Here is a 21,808-nt window from a genome sequence, read left to right on the forward strand (position 1 = left end):
CTGACTGAGCTTTTATTGTGAAAGGTCCCGCAATCTGTCACTGATCACTTGTTCTCTGTAATGGGTCTGATTTAAAATGTAGTGAAGTACAGAACTCAAGCAAAAATGGACTTAGTTAAGAAAATGAGACATTTCCCATAAATCCTTTATCACTGTTCACTATCTTTGTTTTTTGGGGTTTTTTTTTTTTCTAAAAATGTGTCTTAATTCCAAACATGCTTCAGATTCAAATGTCTCAAGAAATTTTAGTATTCCATTTTATTTTAAGGGGAAGTGAGCAAACAATAAGCATAATGGAAAATAACTATTCAATTTGGTTAATAATAATTATGATTTGCTTTTTAAACTGAGGCTGACGAAAAAAATCCATGATATTTTATGACTTGTCCTATACATTTAGCCCATAAAATTCCCAAATTTCCCCAGAATAGAATGACTTTCCAGACCGTCCATGACCTGTGGGAAACCTGTGAATTCCTCTTTGTGTTTACAGAAGTGGACTTTTGAATTAATCAACAGAGAGCGTAAACAGGGAAGTGCAGAGATACATTTTAATGAAAAACTTAAAAGATTTACCAAGGTAAAGCACCACATCATCCAAGAGAGAACAGAACACCGAGGGCAGCAAGGGTGAGCATGACGGCAAATTAACAGTGTCCTCTTGTGCAAGGCAGGATCCGTTCACTTTCACTTCAGTCACTTACAGCAGTGGACTTTCCTCACGAGGTTTTCAAGAATGAAGGCTTGATTCAAGATTATTCATCATAATTATAGGAACAGCTGAACTTCTCTGTTTTAATATTTAAATAGAATCCACAGTGGAAAAAAAATGGCACTTACCATCGTAAAGTAATTGATAATGTAAAATTAAAACATAGTAGTGTATTCCTACATCAAACTAGGCAAATTAACTGATAGCTACCACTTTTACAGTCTGGATCCACTATTTTAGAAACACTACATGATGGACTTCAGGTACTACAACCTCAACTTTTTTGCAAATTGGCTACAAGTCTATAGCAATTTGCAAAAGGAAATCTTCATTTTGAGCTGAAGTGGAAGGGAATCGACCCCGGCCAGAGTCCAAGGCAGTAAAGGGGGAGGGGGGTTTTACAGCAGGATGGATACCCACACATCACAACAGATATGGCACAAGAAATGGTTAGCCTAAACAGTTCCACATAAAAGAGGCATCACTTTCTATGACGTGTAACAGTAAGACATGTAAACAGGGACGGGTGTGGCTAAGGACACAATCACTGGTATGCTGTCTGGCCCTAGAAGGCTTAAAGGTATTCAGATGAATTTACCACCAGCCACTTTGTCACATAATAAACTATCCTTTGCAGGTCCATTTCTATATCTTATTATCTAGTGGGCTAAATAACTGATGAATTTTTGGGTTAAGTTCTAGATGGGAGGCAAAGTTGCTCTGGAGGCAGAAATTATCTCATTTGTTGAGTTAATCGCGTTAGTCAATGATGAGAGCCAAAGAACCGCCATTTAGGCAAAATAATAGCAAATAAAATGAAAAAAAAAAAAAAAACTATGAAAAAAATGCAATCTAACTATATTTGGTTATCTGGTTAGCCCTGCTGAACTCTCAAGTTCAAAGTAGCCATACAAGCCTACAGATGTATGCAAACTTAACATTTAGTCTGCCAGCCATTCAAGATCATCCATGTCTTGATCATGAGTGAAAAATGTGTCTCCCATTTACATTTTCATTCATATTCGGATCAAATTTGCCTCTTCACAACTGAAGTTTTTTCTCCTCTTTGCCTATTGAAGTTTAACTCAACCAATGAGACTGTTTCTCTCTTCAAGAGATGTTTAGAAGTGAAACTAAAGTCTACAAAAAAGTAATTTTCCTGCAAGATAATGATGGCCAGATGCAGTGAGGCACCAAAACAAAGAGGGAATAAAATCTAACAACAAACAGGACAGTAAAATGTCTCACAACAAAACTGTGTTAAAAGAAAAATTGCAAACATAAATCATGGCAGATTTGAATGTTCCCTGGCATTAGGTGTAACGTGCGGAAAAGATTCACTGAAACTTATCTTGTGACTCTGCTTAAAATGTCTGCATGCTATCATCTCCTCAGCTCAGTTAAATCAGAGCAAAGCCCAAATCTATATGTACATGGTGCATATCCGTATCCATATCATGCTTTCTTTGAATCAAAATCCTAAGTGGTTTGACTTCAATTTATCAAAGAAGAAAGTTATAATTTTCAAATGCTTAAAAGATAGAGAAATAAATTTGACAAAGAATATAAAATATTTAGAGATGCAACTCTTTGTGGTCAGAAATAAAACATTATGCATGGGTCCTTCATGCCTCATGGGTACCAAACCTGGGTCAAACAGTACCTGCAAATACTTGGCATTTGTTTTATTCATCAGGACTGACCAGATGGGTGGGGTTTACAGCATCAGTACCAATCAGATAGTATCACCTAATTTGTAACAAGAAATTATATCACTTCTGAATACCTGCTTCTGACTGTTTTAACTTTAGTGTAGTCATTAGTTTTGTCCTGCTCAGCAAACCCCGCCCATCAGGTAAACAAAAACAAACACTAAAAGTTACTTGCAAATTATTAAATGACATCTGTGAACTATTTTATTTTACCTGCTTGACCCTGGGCTGATAGATATGTGATAATGCGTTGAGTTGCCTCAATACAAAATGCAGTAAAATATCAAATCATGTGCGATATGTCAGTGTTCATACAAATAGTTTGTGCCTTAAAGTAATCACAGTTGAATTCAGGCATTCTGCGGTTGTCTCATGATGACAAAAAGCTCCGAGAACAACCCCTGTCTCTTGGCAACGGGCAAACATTTGGCCACCAAGTTTCTAACACCTAAAAGAATAAGGAGCCATAGTGTTATTTCCTTAATTTCTAACAAAAATAGCAGTTTAGTGAATGTAAACAATGACAGCATGACACATGGGATGACTCTACGTACACAAGGTAAAAGTAGAGTTAACACAGGCTGCTTCTGATTATCTGTTACACGTTTCAGTTTTTAGGGTTCAGTTTCTGTGCAGTGCCTTACCACGAGAAAGCAGTCCCCCTGTCGCAAACAGCCCGCCCCTGTGGTGGGACGGCAAACATGATCTCGACGGGGTTCCTGCTCTCTCACCCGAGGCATCGGATTATTGAGAAATCGAAGGAGCAACGTGTTTGTCGACAGGCGAGGCCTGGAACAAGCATTGAGGCTTTCGCTATGGCTACAGTTTCAGGAGCGAGTCGGTCAGGTCGTGGCCGAAAACTGGACGACAGAAGGATGGAAAGGGCTGACGGCAGAGGTGAGGGGGCTGTGGGGTGCTGAGAGGGGTTTTAGGGGGAGTCATCGTTGTAATTGGCAAGAAGAAAGAGAGTCACCAGTCCAGCCACAGCCAACAACAGCAGGTCATTTTGGGCAGGAAAGCAAACAGTCGTCATTAAGGGAGAAAGGACCAGGGAACAAGGGAGGGAGAGGCTTTGGTAAATGAGCACAGATGCTTCTTCAGGTGGGGGGTGGGGTGTGTGTGTGTGTGTGTTGGGGCGGTCCTGAGTGCACATCACGTGTCCGCTCATTCTGGTTCAAAGGACATCAAGGTATGAGTGTGTAAATTGGAAGGGGGTTAGGATCATGAGTTCGAGCATCTGTGTCGGGTCAATTCATTTTCAGTTCAGTCAGTTCCAAAAAGTGGACATATTTGGCTACTGAAAGGTTACTCCAGTCCAATCAGTAAAGACTAATAGAGCGACTGTGCATGAATTAGAAAAAAAATGCTTATATCCAAATTATTGACAGTAAAGGCATTTGGCTTTTTATTAATATTGCAAAAGGAGTGACTAGAAAGTGAATTGACCCCTGTCGTGGTCTGTGGCTGAGTGTGTGTCAGTTGGGTTAGGACGTGTCCGGGTTGTCGTCTGCAGGTTCAGGAGGGTCTTGCTGTCTGTACATGAAGGTGAGGAGGAACAGAGCCACGTCATGGGAGCACCAGTAGCCCGTGTGAGACGTCACCGCCGACCAATAGCGGCTCTCCACCAGGCCCTCCCGCAGCTCGAAGTCGATGCGTCTCTCCAACTCCACTGGAAGATGGAGCAGATACAGGTTAAGAAATTGAAACAGAAACTGCACTAAATTACAAGTATTTTTGATCAGTCATGGTTCTGGCGTTATGTACTGTATAGCATCTACCAAAGTCAGCATCAACCAGTCAAGTCTCTAAGCAGTTGCTCTCGTTTCTAAACCCTGGCATAACAAAATGAAGTGAGGTCAACAAAAAGCAAAAGCTCATCTCCCTCTTACGTGAGGTGCTGTCCATGATGGCCGAGGTAGACTGGGACATCACAGGCTCCTCCTCGCTCCTCTCTTCTTCCTTTTGTTTTTCCTTCTCCTCGCTCTCCGCCACCGACGTCGTCGACGCTCCCTCCTCCCCCGAGCCGGCGTTCTCAACCTCGGAGACTCCGCCCTCGGAGTCCGACGGCTCCTCTTCCACGCTGCCCACCTGACCGCTGGAACGGGAGAAGCGGGAAAAGAGGATTCCTCCGATTCCCTTTCCGATACTTGCAGCACCTGAGGGAGGAGAGCGCTGACGATGATTCATGGATCAGTCATTCATTAATATGAACAATACTTTAAAGTAAGGCTGGGAAGTATATCTATACTATATCAATATCACATGAAACTACATCATCTTGAGATTTTAGATATTCCAATGTCAAGATATGGAATGAACTTTGTCTTTTCCTGGTTTGGCAACAAAATGGAGAAGGTATGCTCTTTATTGAAAACTCTCTACCTGCTTGATCTGCATATCCATATTACTAAATTATAGATTTATCAAAAGTCTCTTGTGTGTGAACATACAATGAAAGCACAAATGGTTATCCCTATGATATCATCACAATGCTGATATCAGGGTATTTGATAAGAATTATCACGATACTGGGTTTTGCCTGAGTGATTTGTACACTCAGTGGGTTTGTAGTTCAACCAATGAACCAAATCTGTATGTTGGTGAGTGAGCATTACCCGACAGAACTGAATGGTCACAATAACAAGATATTAAAACGGGATTATCCACACATTGGATGGAAGCTCCTTCGTAAATACTTTTATTCAATACGGTGCAATGTTTTGACTGCAAATGTTTTTACCTCGGAACACTGCAAACTGGCAATGCTGCTGAATCGAACAAATGCCCACAAGCTGCATTTTTCTAAAGCTCTCAAACAGACCGACTTCATTGTTGTGATCAATGTACTACTGTCAGAAAACCCCAAAAGAACCAAAAAACCTCATCACATGGACAAAATACACTGTGATTTTACCCAAGGATTGCAACTGGGGGTGTATTTAATTTAGGTTTCCGTTCTGTCCCTCTGTTGGTTTTATTTATGGTTCTGATTTGATTTATATAATGTATTCTTAAATAACATCAGGTATCATAAAAACTATGCTGCTGTTTCTCCCGAGCTTTACAGATCATAATTTTGCATGAAATCCACCTTTTCTGATGCAGATCTCACCTCTTTTATGGTCATCTAACCAAGAGGAACTAGCAGAAATGCAAGTCATGTTGATGATGAAGCTTACTTTCCACTTAATCATGAGAAAATAAAATGAATTCACTTCCTCTGAAATTACATAAGGATTCTGTCCTGTATGAACCTGAACCTTCCCTGAAGAGGTTAAAGTATTTCACCATAAGGCAACAGAACCAATCTTATCATTATTAAAAATCAAGAATAGACCTCATTTTATTTTACAGGAAAAGTAGCCCAAGTTGTGCTGTTTTCAGTAGCAGATGAATGAATACAGAGGAAAGAGTTAAGCAGGCAGCAGCAAATCCACAGTTTACTGCAGCAGCATGTCATCAGTTTGGCAGCTTCCTCTGATGCATACAGGAGCAGGAAAAGTAACATCCCGGCCCTGCGCTGTCAGTCCAGGAGACATGAGGTAATTGCACCGTATTGATTTGTTTAGGCTCTGCTTGCTGCTCACTTCTTGCCCTGATACATTATCAGCTATGCAAGCAACTCCTGTCTCCCTTGGCTCAGATCAGGGCTTTACTCACAATCGCTTTGTGGCTGTTGTGGCCGCGGGGTGATGTTTTTTTAAGGCTGACAGATCCAGGACAAGCACCTTTTCACTGCATTTTAATTTATGCAACAATAAAGTTGATCCACCAGGGATTGAAAATGGAGAGAGAATGAAAAAACATCAAAGAGGTAACTGTATTTGACAAGCATCTGGTGACAGATCTGCATAGGGGATGCAGTGCATTCTGGTCGACTGAGACTGCTGTTAGTGGAGAAATTTCTATCTCTACCTCTTCTGTGAAGGATATCTCCCTGTATAAGCAGTGCAACATGAGTGCAGAAGGTTATGGCAGCTCTCGAGAGAAGCTCCAGCTCTTTGAGGGACTGACACCAAAATCTGACATTTATATTGATGTTGCAGATTGCGTGGACACTTTCTGCTATCAGTCTCTATAAAGCTGCAGTCTAAAGTCCATAACCCCCACCATGTCCTCACCCATGATGCTGGCCTTGCCCAGGCTGGTGATGGACTCTCCGTAGTGCCTTCGGGCCTGTGGCGGGGAGGTGCAGGGGCTGGGGATGCTCTCCGAGTCCGACACCGATGCACTTTCCTTCAGGGGGTTCAGCAGCGTGGGCCGGATCTGGTCGTACGGTGTTGGACTAGTGGTGTTATACCTGCAAGGTCAATGAAAAAAATATTTCTTGCTTTCTCCTCAGCCTCTATTTCCTGGCACTTAATCATCGTGCTCTGGAATTGTGTACCCGTCTTCTTCTAATAAATATTTACAGCTTTTCTTCTTGGTTCTTATTGCTTTGTCTCATATATTCCTGTCGTAGATGATCTATCTATTGACTCAGGGGTATTTTTATATCTACTGAGGTTCTGATACTGATGATGGCTGTAAGAAGTGACAGTAGAAGTCACGGATAAGATAACAGGTCAAGACAACAGCACAGTTAGTTATAGACTGAGCAAAAAAAAAAAAAAAAAACATTTCATAAGAGAATAACTTCAAAAGAGAGGGACAGAGATAACTGTGAAAGTAACTTGGTCAAAGCATATACAGTTTTAAAGATTTTTTTTTTGAAGAGTTCATAAACTTTGCCAGTATTTTGTCTATTATGCTCATCTATTATAAAATGGCTTGACTTACCAGTGTATTTGAACAGGTGCAATGTTACTGTAGTGCTTTAAGATGAGGGGCTCCAATCTGTACGCCTGAAAATTTAAAAAAATAAATGTCTTTGACACAAATCTCTTTTTTTCCATAAACTGACAAACTTAATGATTCCCTATGGGGAGGGACAATTTTATAAAATAAGAAAAAAACAATGTGCTCGTTCAACCCAAGTTGGGTTTGGGTGCAGAATAAATAAAAGTAACCACAAAAAAAGATCTGCCATCTGAAAATTAATTTCCCTATAACATACAGTCTGAAGACGATCTACGAAAGAAAACATCGCATTAATAAATTATTGGGAGCTTAATTTTCAGGGACACTTTTATAACAACTGATCTTATGAAACATGGAAATGAAAAAATACATGGTCGCCTGTCGAAAATAAAATCTGTTTGTCTTAATTATTGAAAAGGCGATATGTTTGTGTATATGACATTTTCATTCAACAACAGAAATAAGAGACACACAGACAAACACTTTCTCTTATTCACAACCATACCCCTCAGTTTAATTCCTGTGCTTGTTATTTATGCGTTTTAAATTTTGTGTAACATTGGGGTGGATGTCATTTGTCATCGTTTGGCATTTTAATTTTCTCTCTCTCCCATAATTTCCCCCCCTACTTGCTAAAATAATCCATCTTGTTGCCTCTGCTGTTATTTCTTTTCCAGGCACTTCTCTTACAAGAATATTTTGCTCTACTTCCAGGGCACTGTGGCTCTGAGCCTTCACCTCCACCTCATTTTGCACAGCTGGTGAGAATTTCAGGTTATTATAAAAATGTGAATAAAATGTAATGTAATATGAAAATATGCATATAAACTACCAATAAAGCTACACCGCAGCGAAAGTAACTACAATACTGTGGTTGAAGGTGGCTCACCACAGGGTCGGTGGGGTGGAATATGTTGAACAGACGTTGGCAGATCGATTTGGGCAGGATGTGGTCCTGCGCGCCGTTGTTTCCCGGGCGGATCCCTCGTAACGCCAAGAACACAGCCAGGGGGGAGCCCATGCAGAAGAAATTCTCTACCTGCAACACAGGGGGGGCAATGACCTCTGGGTTAGAGGAGCACTTTATGCCCGTGAGGTCACTGGTTTGAATCCCTGAGCAGCTTAGAAAATCTAGGTAGGAAAGGTTAATGAGAAACACACACCCAGTCTCCTCACTTAGTTGCTACTGTCAAGATCCATTAACCAAGGCACTTAAACCCTAAGTGCTGCGATGTAGCTGCTCAGCGGCCAGCGACCAGCACTGTACTGGGAGGCTCCTTCATATGAATGAGTCCAAGTGTGTGACTGTGGGACAGAGGTCCCCAAAAAGCAGCACACACACTAACTCAACTTCGTCTTTATTAAGGCTTGGTAACATGCACAACTTCAAAAATCACAATATATCTGAATCCTCATATCTTCAGATACCTTGATGGACACTGGTGCTTTCATAAGATATTTACACACACAAGACTTTCAATAATCAATAGTAATGTGGATCAGATGGTCGAGCAGGTAGGGGCAAATAACAGAAGAGGTCTAACAGTCTTATAAGTTCAGAAAACTGTATTCTTTTCCTGTAATGCAGCCTTTAAAACCAGGAAAAGACATCACTTATGTCACATCGGGATATTGCAACATCCAAAAACCCAGATGATATCTAGCATATCGTGATATTGATATAACATTGGTATATTGCCCCTACTCTTGTTAAATACCTAATACTTAAAAAATGTTAGTATCTCAATTGCGTCTGGGCAAAAAAAATTGGTTCTTCGTCTCTCCTTAGTCATCTGAATTGGATCTTTTCCAAGAGTCGGATCAGAGACGACGGCCTGTACAAAGCATGTGCTGCTGACAGTCGGAGGGTTAGGGGTTCAAGCTGCGTCAAGGGCAAATGCTAAACAGGAAGTGCTTGTCAGTAGTCCTTGGTTACAAATACACAGCGACTCACACCTATTCCATGAGACAGGCACATAGGAAGAGGATCCTGATGAAACTCTAGTCCTGAACAAAAGTAAATGTATGATTGCAGGTAAGACTGTGCGGGAGCCTTTTTGCAACTTTGATCTATAAATCCACAGTAAGACATGTCAAAATTACCTTGAATTTCAGTGCTGGTACTGCTACAGAGGTGGAGGTCTGCAAACCCTGGAACTGATCTTCCAAGTCCCTCAACCTGTAAAAGATCAAGTCCTATCACTCAGATTACACAGAATAAATAGAGCTTCAAGAGGACGTCCATTCCAAATTCCAAGATAATGTAATTTATTGAAACATCAGTGCTATGGATATTGCAAATTGTATGAGGTCAAGATTTTACAATTTGCGTTTTTCTGATTTAGCAAAGCAACACTTAAAGTTTGCACTGGGAAATGCATTAAAAAACCTCCTTCTCTGTTTCCACTACTGCCTCTGTGTTTCATGACAGAGATCTACAGACAAATTACAGCTCTTCAGCAATCTCCACAGAGATGACTGGACGTCCCATAGCAATATTAGTCCCATGCGAAAACAGCATTTGTCAAAAAAACTTATTAGGAAGCATTCCTATTACCTATTTAAAAGGGCTGCTAGTGTCGTTGAAATCTTGGAGATATGGGGTAATTTCCGTCTAAAATACTTGTGGGCTTTTCCAAGTGAAATTCCACATTATCATTGTAGTACCTCAGTCTTGTGAGTCTCAGCTGCTCCTGAAGGTGGCGCTCCTCCTGACTCGGCCAGCGGGCTTTCGTCTCCTCCGGGTCTGGTGCCTCCAGATAATGAAAGCGCACGGGGTCCCAGCCCGTCATTATGTCGAAGGTGATGACGCAGCCCAGCGAGTGGGAGACGATGGAAACCTTCCCGTTCTGCTCAAACTCAGGATTCCGCGAGCAGAAGAGTGTGTAGAGACGATTCAGCTCCAGAGTCAGGCCCTTGGTGATCTGCACACACACACACACACACACACACACACACACACACACATACCAACTTCTCGTATCAATGATACTTTAGCTGGTGGTGTGCTCTGTGAGGAACGCTAACTATTTTAATTCCCACACTTCATTGTCATGTTTTCATAGGAAATTTGACTTAATCAAATCATTTCATTTATTTTTACTTTTTTAAATCTCTCCAAAAGGTACTAACAATTGCTAAATTTCTTTAATTGCTTCATACAAGCAATCTCTGCAGGAGAAGTTGAGATAACAAGGTGCCAGTAAGTGTAAATATCTTCTACAACCGTGGTTTTCAAAGCAGACGCTTCCAGCAGTCTGCAGTAAAATGATTAATCGTTTCACTATAAATTTAATGTCATAATTTCACTGGAATTGTCACCCTCAAAAACATTTTGTTTTTAACTCACCACTTTGAAACTATTTGTCATATTGAAGATGTTCACGTATGATATCTAAACAATTTAATACTTCACACAAACCAAAATATCTCCTCATATCAAAACAGTTGAAAATCAGTTGAAATGGGCATCCATAATTAAGTATTATATTGTATCGTATCGTATCGTATCATAAAGTCAGCTTCGGAGTCTAGAACATGAAAAAGTTTGAAAACTCTCTATGTTAACCTTTCACTTTCTTGCTCCAAAACTGAAAAATAAATGAACAATCAAACTGCCATATTCTTCTGTTTTGAGTTGATCTTGTCTTGAGTTTGCAAAGTTATGGGTTTTAAACATATTGCTGAACTATGAGTTGTGAACTGAATGAAGATATTTGAATATTACTGATTATTGTATGTGTTTATGAAATGTGCAAAAACAGGCAACAGAGTTGCCAGGTGTTATTATTTAGTTTTTTTGTTTTGTTTTGTGTCCTTCACTTTAAGGATCTGTTATATAACACTATAGTTGATGTTCTATGTTATATTTAATAATAGGTACTAATCAAAAGAAAGTTTGGGGAGCTCAGTCCCTGTGAGTAAAGTGCAGAGGTAAGACAAAGGTATTGATTATGGTAGGTGGATTGCGAAGTACAATCAGAAAATAAAACTGGTGGCAAATGGCCACTGAGGGATCATTTAATTGGAGCACAGCAGAGCTGCTGAAACAAGCACTTTTGGTTAACAAGGGGACAACAGATGAAGGCTCGGGAGCTTTTTATGCCTTTGAGAGTGTTAAGGGACAGGAAAAGCCTCAGATTACTGGTCTGAGTAAAGAACTTCATTAACCAAAGTCCATGTTGAATGAAAATGAGCAGCTGATTACGCTGGAAGCAAGTTGTGATGAAAGGCAAAATGTGCTGTGAAAGGTAGTTGTGATGTGATGAAATCAAGCGAGAGAGACACTGTGCCCACAAACTATGTGCACGCTCTGGTAACTGCTCAGGTATAACTAATGGATTGAAGTAGGCTGGACCTAATGTGAAAAAATTCACTTTAGGCTGGCACTGCAAACCATGGGTTGAAATTTTAACAAATGCTGCTGACTGTTCCCATACCTCACTGCACATGCTAAACTGACTCAAGCAGCTCTGAAAAATGAGTACAGCTCCAGATAAATCCCTAACAACCCCACCATCTTCTGTCTACACTCGCTCGCTCCTTAAGTCCAGAGGAAAGTCGACTCCTCTGGCAGTGGAGGCAGAGCTGGAAAAAATGCTGGGAGGGGTGAGGTGGGGCCCAGACTGGCCACTGGAGAGACAAATGCTCCTACAAGAATGAGGATTTCTCCTCTGGCGCTGCTCACATGTCATTAGTATATTCACATTAGTCTTCACAAACGCACATCCACTGCCTTTTTACTCATTTTGATGATATTCCTGACATTCAAAATGCTGCTGACGGCACAGAAAAAATGCCTTTGCTTTGCTTTTGGTTATGAATTGTGTGATGATGGCATATGGCATCGCAGGTCTGGACACCCTGTGGCCCCCCATGCTCTGCTTCCTCCCCTTGCTCATATGAATCACGGTATGACACGTAAGCAAACAGAGGGGGATCATGGCCTATAAAAAAGCTTAGTGTGCTCCAAAATTCTCCACTCAGCCACAACATTTGTGCAGCGTCCGTTAGATTTGCCAACAACACAATGCAGGAAAAGCTACAACACAGGTTGCGCCTCATCCCTCCAGGGACCATCTGTAAATATAAAAACATAGTCCATATCTACTGTTAACCAATGTCCTTTGTGTTTACAATAGTGGACTTACACAGATAGTAGCACAGATGAAATGTTTAGGATGTGTGCGTGCATGTGTTTTAGAGTGTGTGTGTGTGTGTGTGAGAGAGAGAGAGAGGGGAGAGAGAGAGCAGGGAGAGAAAGAGGCACAGATAATGCTCAGTAAGGCCTGCACTTCATCCATCACTTCATCCGTCCATCTGTTATATGACTTCTGTTATAACGCCATGCTGATGTGTTGAAGCACAAAAACAAAAACTGGTTTGAGGCTGCAGAAAAATGTCGGCTGAAATAAAATGCTGTGAGTACTTGACCAATCAGAAATGTTCAGCGCTGCAAGCCCTGACACCAGAGTTGCTGTACTGTTGGGGAATGTACTAACACCCAATCAGGGAATTTTCGGGTGGGCAAACAAACGTCTACGGAACCTGATTTAGACCCTGGTCACTGTGGTGGAAACGTAGACAGTTGTTCAAAAGGTTCCTAGTCCCTGGGGAAGATTCCTGCAGTAAAAATGGACGCACTTCACAGCAAAAACAATGACTAAACTATGCAAAGTACTGCAGATAAAAAATAAAAAGGTCTAGGCTCTCCTTGCCTCTGTGAGTCAGCAAAATAGTTTAGAGACACAAAGGAGTGTTAAAAAACAAACCAGATAAAAATCTCACAACAATCAGCTGAACAAGGTGGATGCTTTGCCCTTGGCCTCGATATCTATGATGGCCACAGCAAACAGAGCACGTAGACTTAACCCTCATAGATTATCATGGCAAGACCTTTGAGACATACTGGATCTCCTCCACTAACTGTGACCCAGCAAAACCTGCAACTGTAAGACAAGTAACTGATGAATATTCACAGATTAAGGCAGCCCAGCAGAAGCTAATGATGACTGACCATCATTCTTTACAGCCTGGTGACTGGATCATGGTAAAAAGTTTGGGCAGGCCCTTTCCTGGCAGCGACCTGGATCTATCCCTCCCAAAGTAAGAGTTCCTGTTGCCTGTTCTGGGCCCAGGACCTTCTAGACTGCAGGTAGGAGATAGTAGTCTGTCACGTGTGTGTCGTCTTATGGGAAATCACAATAAACAATAAATGTAGGCTTCAACAAGCTGGACCTGACAGTATTCCCTAGACAGCACTTTTAACAAGATGTGCCCAAAGAAGATGACATCAGTTCTGTGCCACTAGAACCACCACTGGTCCAGAGCAGTCCAGACCAGAAGCAGCTGACTCCAGTCTGGTGTCAGTAGAGGTTAAACTCTCTGACCCTCAGTTGTCTGGGGGCATGTACCCTTAAGCAGTATGTGTACACCAATAGTGAAGTGCCTGTAACCTCTGCACCGGACATGAATACAAATCTAAGGAGGAACACACACACTGAACTGAGTGACAACATAAATGCCGCCTCCCTTTGTTTTCTGACTCGTGCTCACACCTTTGTCCTTTTTTGGACCACATCCTTACAGAATCCTCTACCCCTGAGCAGTAAAGACACAGGCAAAGTGGTTTCTCATGACAAGGAGGAACTCTGCAGTACATGTGAAAGCCTGTAACAGGACAATTGAGTTTCTTTGTGTAAGTCATGTATGCTCTATCTTTGACACTGTGGTGAGAAGTGTAAGCAGGCATACTGATTGGTGCACCTATGATATCACTTTGGCAGATTCCCAGTAAATTCCTTCTCCACTAAGGGTCAACTGTTTGCACCCCTATGTAACCAAGAAAGATCACTCACTGTTGGGATTGCCATTGTTGTTGCAATGACACAATTAAAATTGCTGATAACTTTAATCTTACCTGGCACCAGCGTGACACAAAAATCAATCGTCCACACCAGTCCTTTCTTTGTCTCATAATTAGATCTTCTTGTAATGCCATCCCAGGAAGTTACAATTGTGGCCGTACAAAAATAGCTCTAGTAGAATGTTCTTCTATTACAGATTCAGTAGCACCCATACTGTGGTTTCATGGGGAGGAAATCTGACTCACAATAATTGCGGGGTTTCATACTCGCTCAGATGCTACTAATGCTTGGTTTTATTGGAATTAAGCTGGGCATTTGCGACGGACAGGCAGTTCCACCATTGAAGCTGATTATATAGTCATGTTAAACTCATTTTTGCACAGCATGTACATGGCGTCTGGCACACATCCAACACTAGAGGTGTCACTATCCATAAATGTTTCCTCAGAAGATTAGATTAGCATCGCCCCCTCCTCAGTCAGCATTGACCACTGTCCTCCGGTAATACCCTCTGCTCCTTAAGGCTTAATTCCCACTGCCCCTGCTAATATGTTGATGACTAGTGCACTTTGAGTACTCTTCTGCATTAAGGCCTGCAACACTGGATACAACACTGCTTGAATTTAAGGTGTACAGCCTAACTATTGACAGTGTATGGATACTTTATCGCATGCAATCTAAACTGGCCGCCACTATACTCAGTACTTTTAATTGCATCTCCTGTGCTCATTGATACCAGTGCTTGCATTCTGCCCTTCACTGTCCTGCAAACATACTGCTGAATCAATTTTATGTCTTGAATTGATCACCTTAGCCTCCAGTCTGTGGACTGAAAAAGTTGTTGAACTGCCATTCTGTTGTCTTGAGTTTTCTTCACCAGTATTTAAAGGGATTTGATAGCTCATCTGTGTTTTCTTTCATTGTCTCCTGATTTACAGAAAATGTAATGATTCAAAGTTAGAGTGTGCTATTATTCACTGCTGTGCCACTACCTTGGATTGGGCCAGCTGAGCCAGGATTGAGTCTTGGTTTAATAGATTATTTCTACCTGGGAGAGCTGACTACAGGCCCCTGGGACTCACATCCCTAAAATGCCACCAATGTGACAGGAACAAACTACAGCAGAATTGCTGAAAGAACACAAAAGTAGGTTGTACTTTAGGTGCAAATGACAGAGCAGAGTCTGCATCTATTTCTTTATCTGTACCAGTGCGGAGAACAGAAAGAGAGATGGGAGGGAGCCGTGGCACAGTCTCACCTCATCTCTGTACAGAGGGCTGGTGTAGTACATGATGTCCATAGCGCTGCTGTTCAGCATGTCTCTGAGACCTCTCACTTTGTCTGGTGTGATGGAGTCCACTGTGTCTGTCGGAAGAACACACACAAATACAGACACCACATCAAACAGCCATCAGAACGGAAAAATATTGCTAAAATATTTTGAAAAGAAAAAGAAAAAGTATTTCATCCACAGAACCTGAACAGGGCAGAACGGGCATTCCTATTCAAATCACCATACGGGTCGTTGCCATGGTACCTAGCTAGCTTCTGTAAAAATGATTTTACGAGTATAAATGAAGTCGCTGCCCTGTCACCTGAAAATGGAAAGGGGTCTTGTGTTTCAACCTACCACTATCCATTAAAGTTAACATTCTTCTCCACTAAAGTTTGGCTAAACTAAACAACAGTTTGTAGCATTTAACGAGTTATATACAATAAACAGGTTTGCTAGTTTGCACTGTTGACTGGAGGAGCTAGGTTAACAGAGGACGCACAGTCTCTAGAGGTTAGTTTCATTTGATTTTTGACAGCTATCTGAGAAGTGCTCGTGTAAGATGGGGACACACAGATTCAAATGCTCACAATACTTTTATTCATTTCTACTTTCAGGCAACAGCCACAGCAACACAACATATCTGCACAGTTCTCAATCAAGTGTGACGCACTTTAAGGCCCTACTGACTTGTTACCATAGCAAACAACTATAATCACTCTTTCATTCTGTACCAGTCAAAAGACCGAACAGTCAATGACCTTTCTACTCTATTCAAGTTCTGTGGTTTCATTATTTCTACCTCGTAGCAGGAAAACAGTGTCTCTTATGCCCTCATATACATTTACTATCATATTTTCCATCTTTGGGCTAAATGCCTTTTTCTTATTAAGTATTTAATAGCCCCTGCCAGTACGAGTCTTCCAATAATGAAACAAGTAAAGTAGCCTGTCATGGGAAAATGAAAATCATCAACTGGTATCAAAGTTATTATTCAGCTTGTTTAAGCGATACTTCACCCAAATCCCTGTTCACTGACCAGGAGTCCTACTCTCTCACTGGCTACACTGATGCTTCAGTCCGTGCACTGACTCATGTTTTGGTCTATACAAAAGAGTGAAGCAGGGCCCCAGCCTAATGAACCAGCCAGAGGCAGATTTGTTTCTAATTCGGTGGACATGCAGGTCAGTCACACACAGGTACATGCACATAAGGCGCTTTCCTGAGGTTGTTCATTTTGCAACAATTTGACAAAGGTACATTGGTTTGGGGTTTACTGAACCGACAAATTGAAATTCAAGACTTAGATTACGCTACACCAAGAGTAAAAGAATTTCAAATGGACATTTCTGTACTAGTTTTGCTACTGTTTGTCATAATCTCCTTTCTAACAAAAATGTTTTTGGAAACTGGAAACTGTTTGTGAGACATGTCTGACAAATTTTCTTTCATCAGACATCCAAGACAATTTAGGGTGAGCGAATTATTCGGAATACACAGGTTTTAGGTGAAGTATTCTTTTAAGTTTCCAACAAAGGAGTAACAACTAGGTTTGTTTTAGACTGTCTTTGTCAAAAAGATTAAGAATCCTTGGTACCTCCGTCGAGAGCCAGTTTTGACCTCCACTCCACTGGAAGGAATTCCACGTGCTCGGTGGTGCGATCAGAGAAGTGCTTCTCCTCCATTTTTCTGGCAGCGTCTCTCATCCTGCATCCCAGCCAAGACAGCGAAGCAATAAATACAACAAATACAAAAATACTTCATGCTTACAAAGCGATAATGTCATTCTGGATTCTACTGCACTGCCCTCTTGGCTGCGACTGCTGCCAGTAACACCGTCTAATTAACTCACATGCTTGTGTTCCTGATGATGCGGCCCTGGTCCATCTTCTGACCGATGCCGTGCACCACAAAGACAATGTGGGTTGTTTCGGGCGGGGTGTCCTCGGGTGCTGCCTCCTCCACGTACCCCCGATGGAGACGGGTACCACTGCTGGAGGCTGGGGACAAAGCAGGGTATCAGTATCAGAAGTGATGTGTGTACTAATGGTGTGTCTGTGTTTATTTGGGGCTCTAAGGCCGTCAGAAAAAGGTACAGACAGAGCTACATCTTTTGTCAGGCAAAAAAAAAAGGGACAACTCCGCGCTATGGTCCTGATGTAGAAGTCCCTGATTCTCCATGTCTTTCTACAACTAAATCAGTTAGCTTCCATGATGTACACTCTGTAATCCTTGATGGTTTGTTGGGTATTTTTCAGCAAAGAAAAGTTAAATTTTAAACACACAAAGCTCTTAAAGTTTACTATTATGGTTTAATCTGCTGGAGAAGTGAACATACAAGAAACACAATGTTTCTTGTATGTTCACTTTTCATTTACTGTTTCCTTTTTTTTTTTTTTTTTCAAATTGAGGATGACAAAATCAACAATATTCAATGACTTGTCCAAAGAATTTATTAAAATTCCTCATTTCAAATTTTCAAAACACTCCATGTCCTGTGGGAATTAAAAACAATTTCTGGTATATTTGATTAATGTGCTGATAAACATAATTTATCAAACGTCCAAACACTGACCAGTAGGAATTTTGTCTATTCTCAACTACTTGAGCTGCACTGAAGGTCAGCTTCTGTGTCAGTTTTTTTTATTGATGAACTGTCCCACACCATGTCATTCCTTGAGCATCTGTGGTATTTAACAAAACAAAGCATCTTTGAATAAATCCATCACATTACGTTCTGTCATTTTTCTACATACAGACCTTTGGAGATGCCCAGTTTTTGGGTGACGGTGCGTGCTATCTTGGAGGTGGTGGCATCGCTGTACAGATACACCTCATCCACACTGTGCCAGTCCACATGGCTCCGGCTCAGCTTCAGACTGTGGATTGCTGGAAGAGAGTTGCAGAGTTGTAATTAACACAGAGTGGCATGCCTCATCTCAGCTAATTAAATTATATTCAGTCTCTGGTGATTTTATACTCCCATCACTGATGGTATGTGAATATGTGTGTCTGTATGTATATGTGTGTGTGTGTGTGTGTGTGTGTGTGTGTGTGTGTGTGTGTGTGCATGAAACTGTATTATATTAAGGTCCACTTCTAGAAGAAATGATACAGTATGTTCGCACACTGGGCCTGTTTTGTCTGTGCACCTCCTCTCCTCGCAGGTGAGCTTCTGCACGTCCTATTGTTTCAGCTGTAGTCAGCTAAAACAGGATCACCTGACTTGTTTTGTAGCCTTTTTCTGAATGGCAGGGGTGCCCCCCCCCCCAGCACCCACACACGCACACACACACACCTCTTTACCCTGTCACCCCCACCCCCACCCCCAACCTTTCTCTCTATCTCCCTGTCTCTAATTTCTGTCTCACACACATATCTCTTTGTCTTCCTCTCATAAATAACCCCCCCCCCCCACACACACACCTCTGTCTCAATCTGATCTCTGTCTCACACAAATCTATGCACAAAACACCCACATAAATAAATGAAGACCTCTGACTCTCTGAAACGACTCTGTCTCTCACAAACATCCCATCTCACGCTCTCTGTCTCTGTCAGTCGCTCCCACACACACATGCACACCATCCACCTTACCGTCCTTGCTGTCCACTGTGGTGGTCACCGTCTCCATCTCATAGGTGTCTCTCATCTGTTGCCCCCGGAAACGGGCGAGATGCTCCAGCTCGATGAGGTCGCTCTCGTCCTCCTCCAAGGGAAGCCACGTGCCGTCAATGAACCACTGACCCCTCATCACAGGGATACGGTCTTGTTCTAAGGACACAGCGTCATGTTTATGACACCATTAGAGGATTTGAAAACTTAAGGCTCGGTCTGCTGCACTGTCGGTACATTTTTTTAAAGCACTTTACAAAAAGAGACAAGATAAGAAAGAGAAGCAAAGTGAAAAAAAAGCTGGGAGGATGTCTCTGTCGCACTACATTCTGCTCAAGACATATTTTGTATAAAAATGTCTTCAGCACTGGTAATGACTGTTTTATTTCTATTATTATTAGTTGTAATCATAGTAACAAGAGTGTTAGTTTTATTTGTTGCATTTAAATCATAGTTAACAAGGCAGTTTGATGAGCAACAGCTATGGTCTGGGGGAAGTAGCTGCAGGGCATCAGTGACACAAGCACACACACACACACACACACACTTACTTGCATGCTGCCCAGTACATTTACTGCTGGCCACAGTACATTTACTGAGTAGTTCCAGCAAAGCACTCAGGAATTAAATGTCTGGCTCAAGGGCAAATGAACTGTTATTACTAGCAGTAGCAAGAGAAGTAGCAGTTATAGTAGTAGTAGTAGTAGTAGTAGCAGCAGCAGCAGTAGAAGTAGTATATCTAGTAATAGCAGTAGTAGTGGTAGATTTTACTTATTAATAGTTATAGTGAAAGCATATTAACAGCAACACCTGTAGTAATAATATGTGGTAGCAATAGTGGAAATGGTAGGCTAATACTTTTTTCATTATTATTATTAATTTGTAGCAGTAGTTATAGCAGCAGCACTTGTAATACTAATACTGGTAGCAGTAGCAGCAGGCTAGCAGCAGTGATAGTGGTGGTGGTAGCAGTACGCATTTAGTAGTGGCAGAACTTTACTATTATGGACAAAAGCAAAAGACGTGCTCACGGTTCCAGTACACTGGGTAGCACTCTTTCTCCTTGACATCCACTTCATACAGCCCCCCTCTGACACACACAGCCTCCACACTGATGCTGATGCCATCCAGGTCCGAAACCGAGCCCCGCTCCGCTCCGAGGCGCTGGACCGCCGGCTCCGCCTGGACGCTTCCCCAATCCGCCGCACTCTCCTGCTGGCTCTCGGACCCGGCGGCCTCCCCTTCGGCCTCGGCTGGACCGCTGGGGCGTTTGACCTTGTCGGGATTCAGCTCGCAGAATCTCCGGTAGACAACCTCGATTTTTAACGAGTCGTGTCCGACAAATGGCTTCCACGTCCTCTTGTCGTCTTTGTAAAACCACCGCACCTCCTCCGGCCCCAGCTCGGTGACGACCTCGCCCCTGTGTCTGGAGCCGTTGGACCGGTTCCTTTTCTTGGCGGCGGCGGTGACATTCCCGTCGCTTTCCGTGTAGTTCGGGTCGATATCCAGATACGACGACGCCGAGTATTCCTCCTCCACCAGGCCCAACATCATGCTGTCCTGGGATAGCCGGTGGTGCTCGCCTCGGAGCAGCGGCAGGTGCCTGTCCAAGCCGGGCTGCGCCGGGTCCATCTCCCCGGGAGGGACGGTGTCTCTCATCGGGTCCTCGTCGTAGGACACGAACACATCATTTGCCATATCCCAGTCACTACTGCTGACTGAGTTATTCTCTGAACTCTGTTGGCGAACTGTCGTTTTCTCATTTGAATTGCTCATGACTTGACTTTGGCCCCAGTAGTGTTCAATACATGGAACCCAATCTTAATATAACCGTTATGATGTCCCTACCATCAGGGCTACCATGGATACCAGATTAACGGTTTCTGTCTCCGCACCGACTGGTAACATCTGTACGCCGACTGTGACAAAATACCCCGGCATTATACACTTTAAAAACATGAGCCTAAATAATTGAAGCGATCCATTTTACCCTCCGCTGTCCTATCTTCTCACAGTCCAAGCCCATATTACCCGAACAACTGCTGGAGAAATCAATTGGATGATAGGCTGCCAGCGTTAGGCGTTCCGGCAGTGTCAAGGTAGCGACAGCAAGGTCAAAAAAATAAATAATCTGACTTCCGGTAAATCCGGTTCATAATAAAGGGTAGGTAGGTAGGTAGATACTTTATTCATCCCGCAGGAAATTCACATTTTTTTCAGCAGTATCCACAGATTACAGATTAAGTAAATAAAAAAAAAATAGAAATAAAGAATAAGATCTAAGTATAACAGAATAAGATCTGAGTACAACAGAATAACCTAAGTACAACCCAGTGTGCAAAAAGCAATGTGCAAAAAAAAAAAAAAAAAAAAAAAAAAAACAGAAAAAACCGTGTGCATGGGTGTATAAAATGTGCATAGAGGTAGGTCAATGTGCAAATTTAGAAGAAATATACAGTATACACATGATCAATAGCAGTAAGCAATATAAACACTATAAACAAGGATTATAAAAAGATAGGAATATGAACAATTTAAACAGAAGTATTAACAGTTAAACAGAAGTAATAACAGTTAAGCAGCAGTGGAAAATAACCTCACCTGAGGAACACACGCTCCGACCGAGGTTCAGAGTTAGTGTGAAACCATGAGACCAAGACCGTCGACACAACCTGAAGCCCGGTACTGGGAATTCAGGAACTGTCAGACCTGATCCAGCCTCATGGAATCACCCCTTCCCCTCCAGTCTTTACATATTATCTACCAAAATTACCTAAATTGTCGACAAACGGATTGAAACAGGTTATAAGTAATTCATAACGTCGATGAT

The 21,808-nt window shown here is 42.0% G+C and overlaps 1 protein-coding gene across 1 annotated transcript; it reads right to left on the reverse strand.

The window, feature by feature from the left end:
- Window positions 1–533: 533 nt before the first annotated feature.
- ddhd1b (DDHD domain containing 1b) lies at window positions 534–21,059 on the reverse strand. Its single transcript, XM_030047126.1, has 13 exons — window positions 20,010–21,059; window positions 18,961–19,137; window positions 18,124–18,252; window positions 17,216–17,363; window positions 16,961–17,070; window positions 15,349–15,455; window positions 9,892–10,148; window positions 9,328–9,403; window positions 8,114–8,263; window positions 7,204–7,268; window positions 6,546–6,724; window positions 4,314–4,580; window positions 534–4,093 (listed from the first exon to the last, which is right to left on the reverse strand). Exons 1-13 carry the CDS (start codon window positions 20,752–20,754, stop codon window positions 3,909–3,911), a joined length of 2,595 nt encoding a protein of 864 aa, XP_029902986.1. The 5' UTR covers window positions 20,755–21,059; the 3' UTR covers window positions 534–3,908.
- Between the last annotated feature and the right edge of the window lie 749 nt (window positions 21,060–21,808).

Source organism: Myripristis murdjan, chromosome 24, assembly GCF_902150065.1.
Source record: "Myripristis murdjan chromosome 24, fMyrMur1.1, whole genome shotgun sequence".
Classification (NCBI taxonomy): Eukaryota; Metazoa; Chordata; class Actinopteri; order Holocentriformes; family Holocentridae; genus Myripristis; species Myripristis murdjan.

Coding starts and splice junctions, on each gene's coding strand:
- ddhd1b (XM_030047126.1), bottom strand. CDS start 20,754: ATGAGCAATTCAAATGAGAAAACGACAGTTCGCCAACAGAGTTCAGAG. Junction 17,364..18,123: donor AAAACTGGGCATCTCCAAAG/GTCTGTATGTAG, acceptor CTTTGTCCCCAG/CCTCCAGCAGTGGTACCCGT. Junction 9,404..9,891: donor CTGAGACTCACAAGACTGAG/GTACTACAATGA, acceptor GATCTTTTACAG/GTTGAGGGACTTGGAAGATC.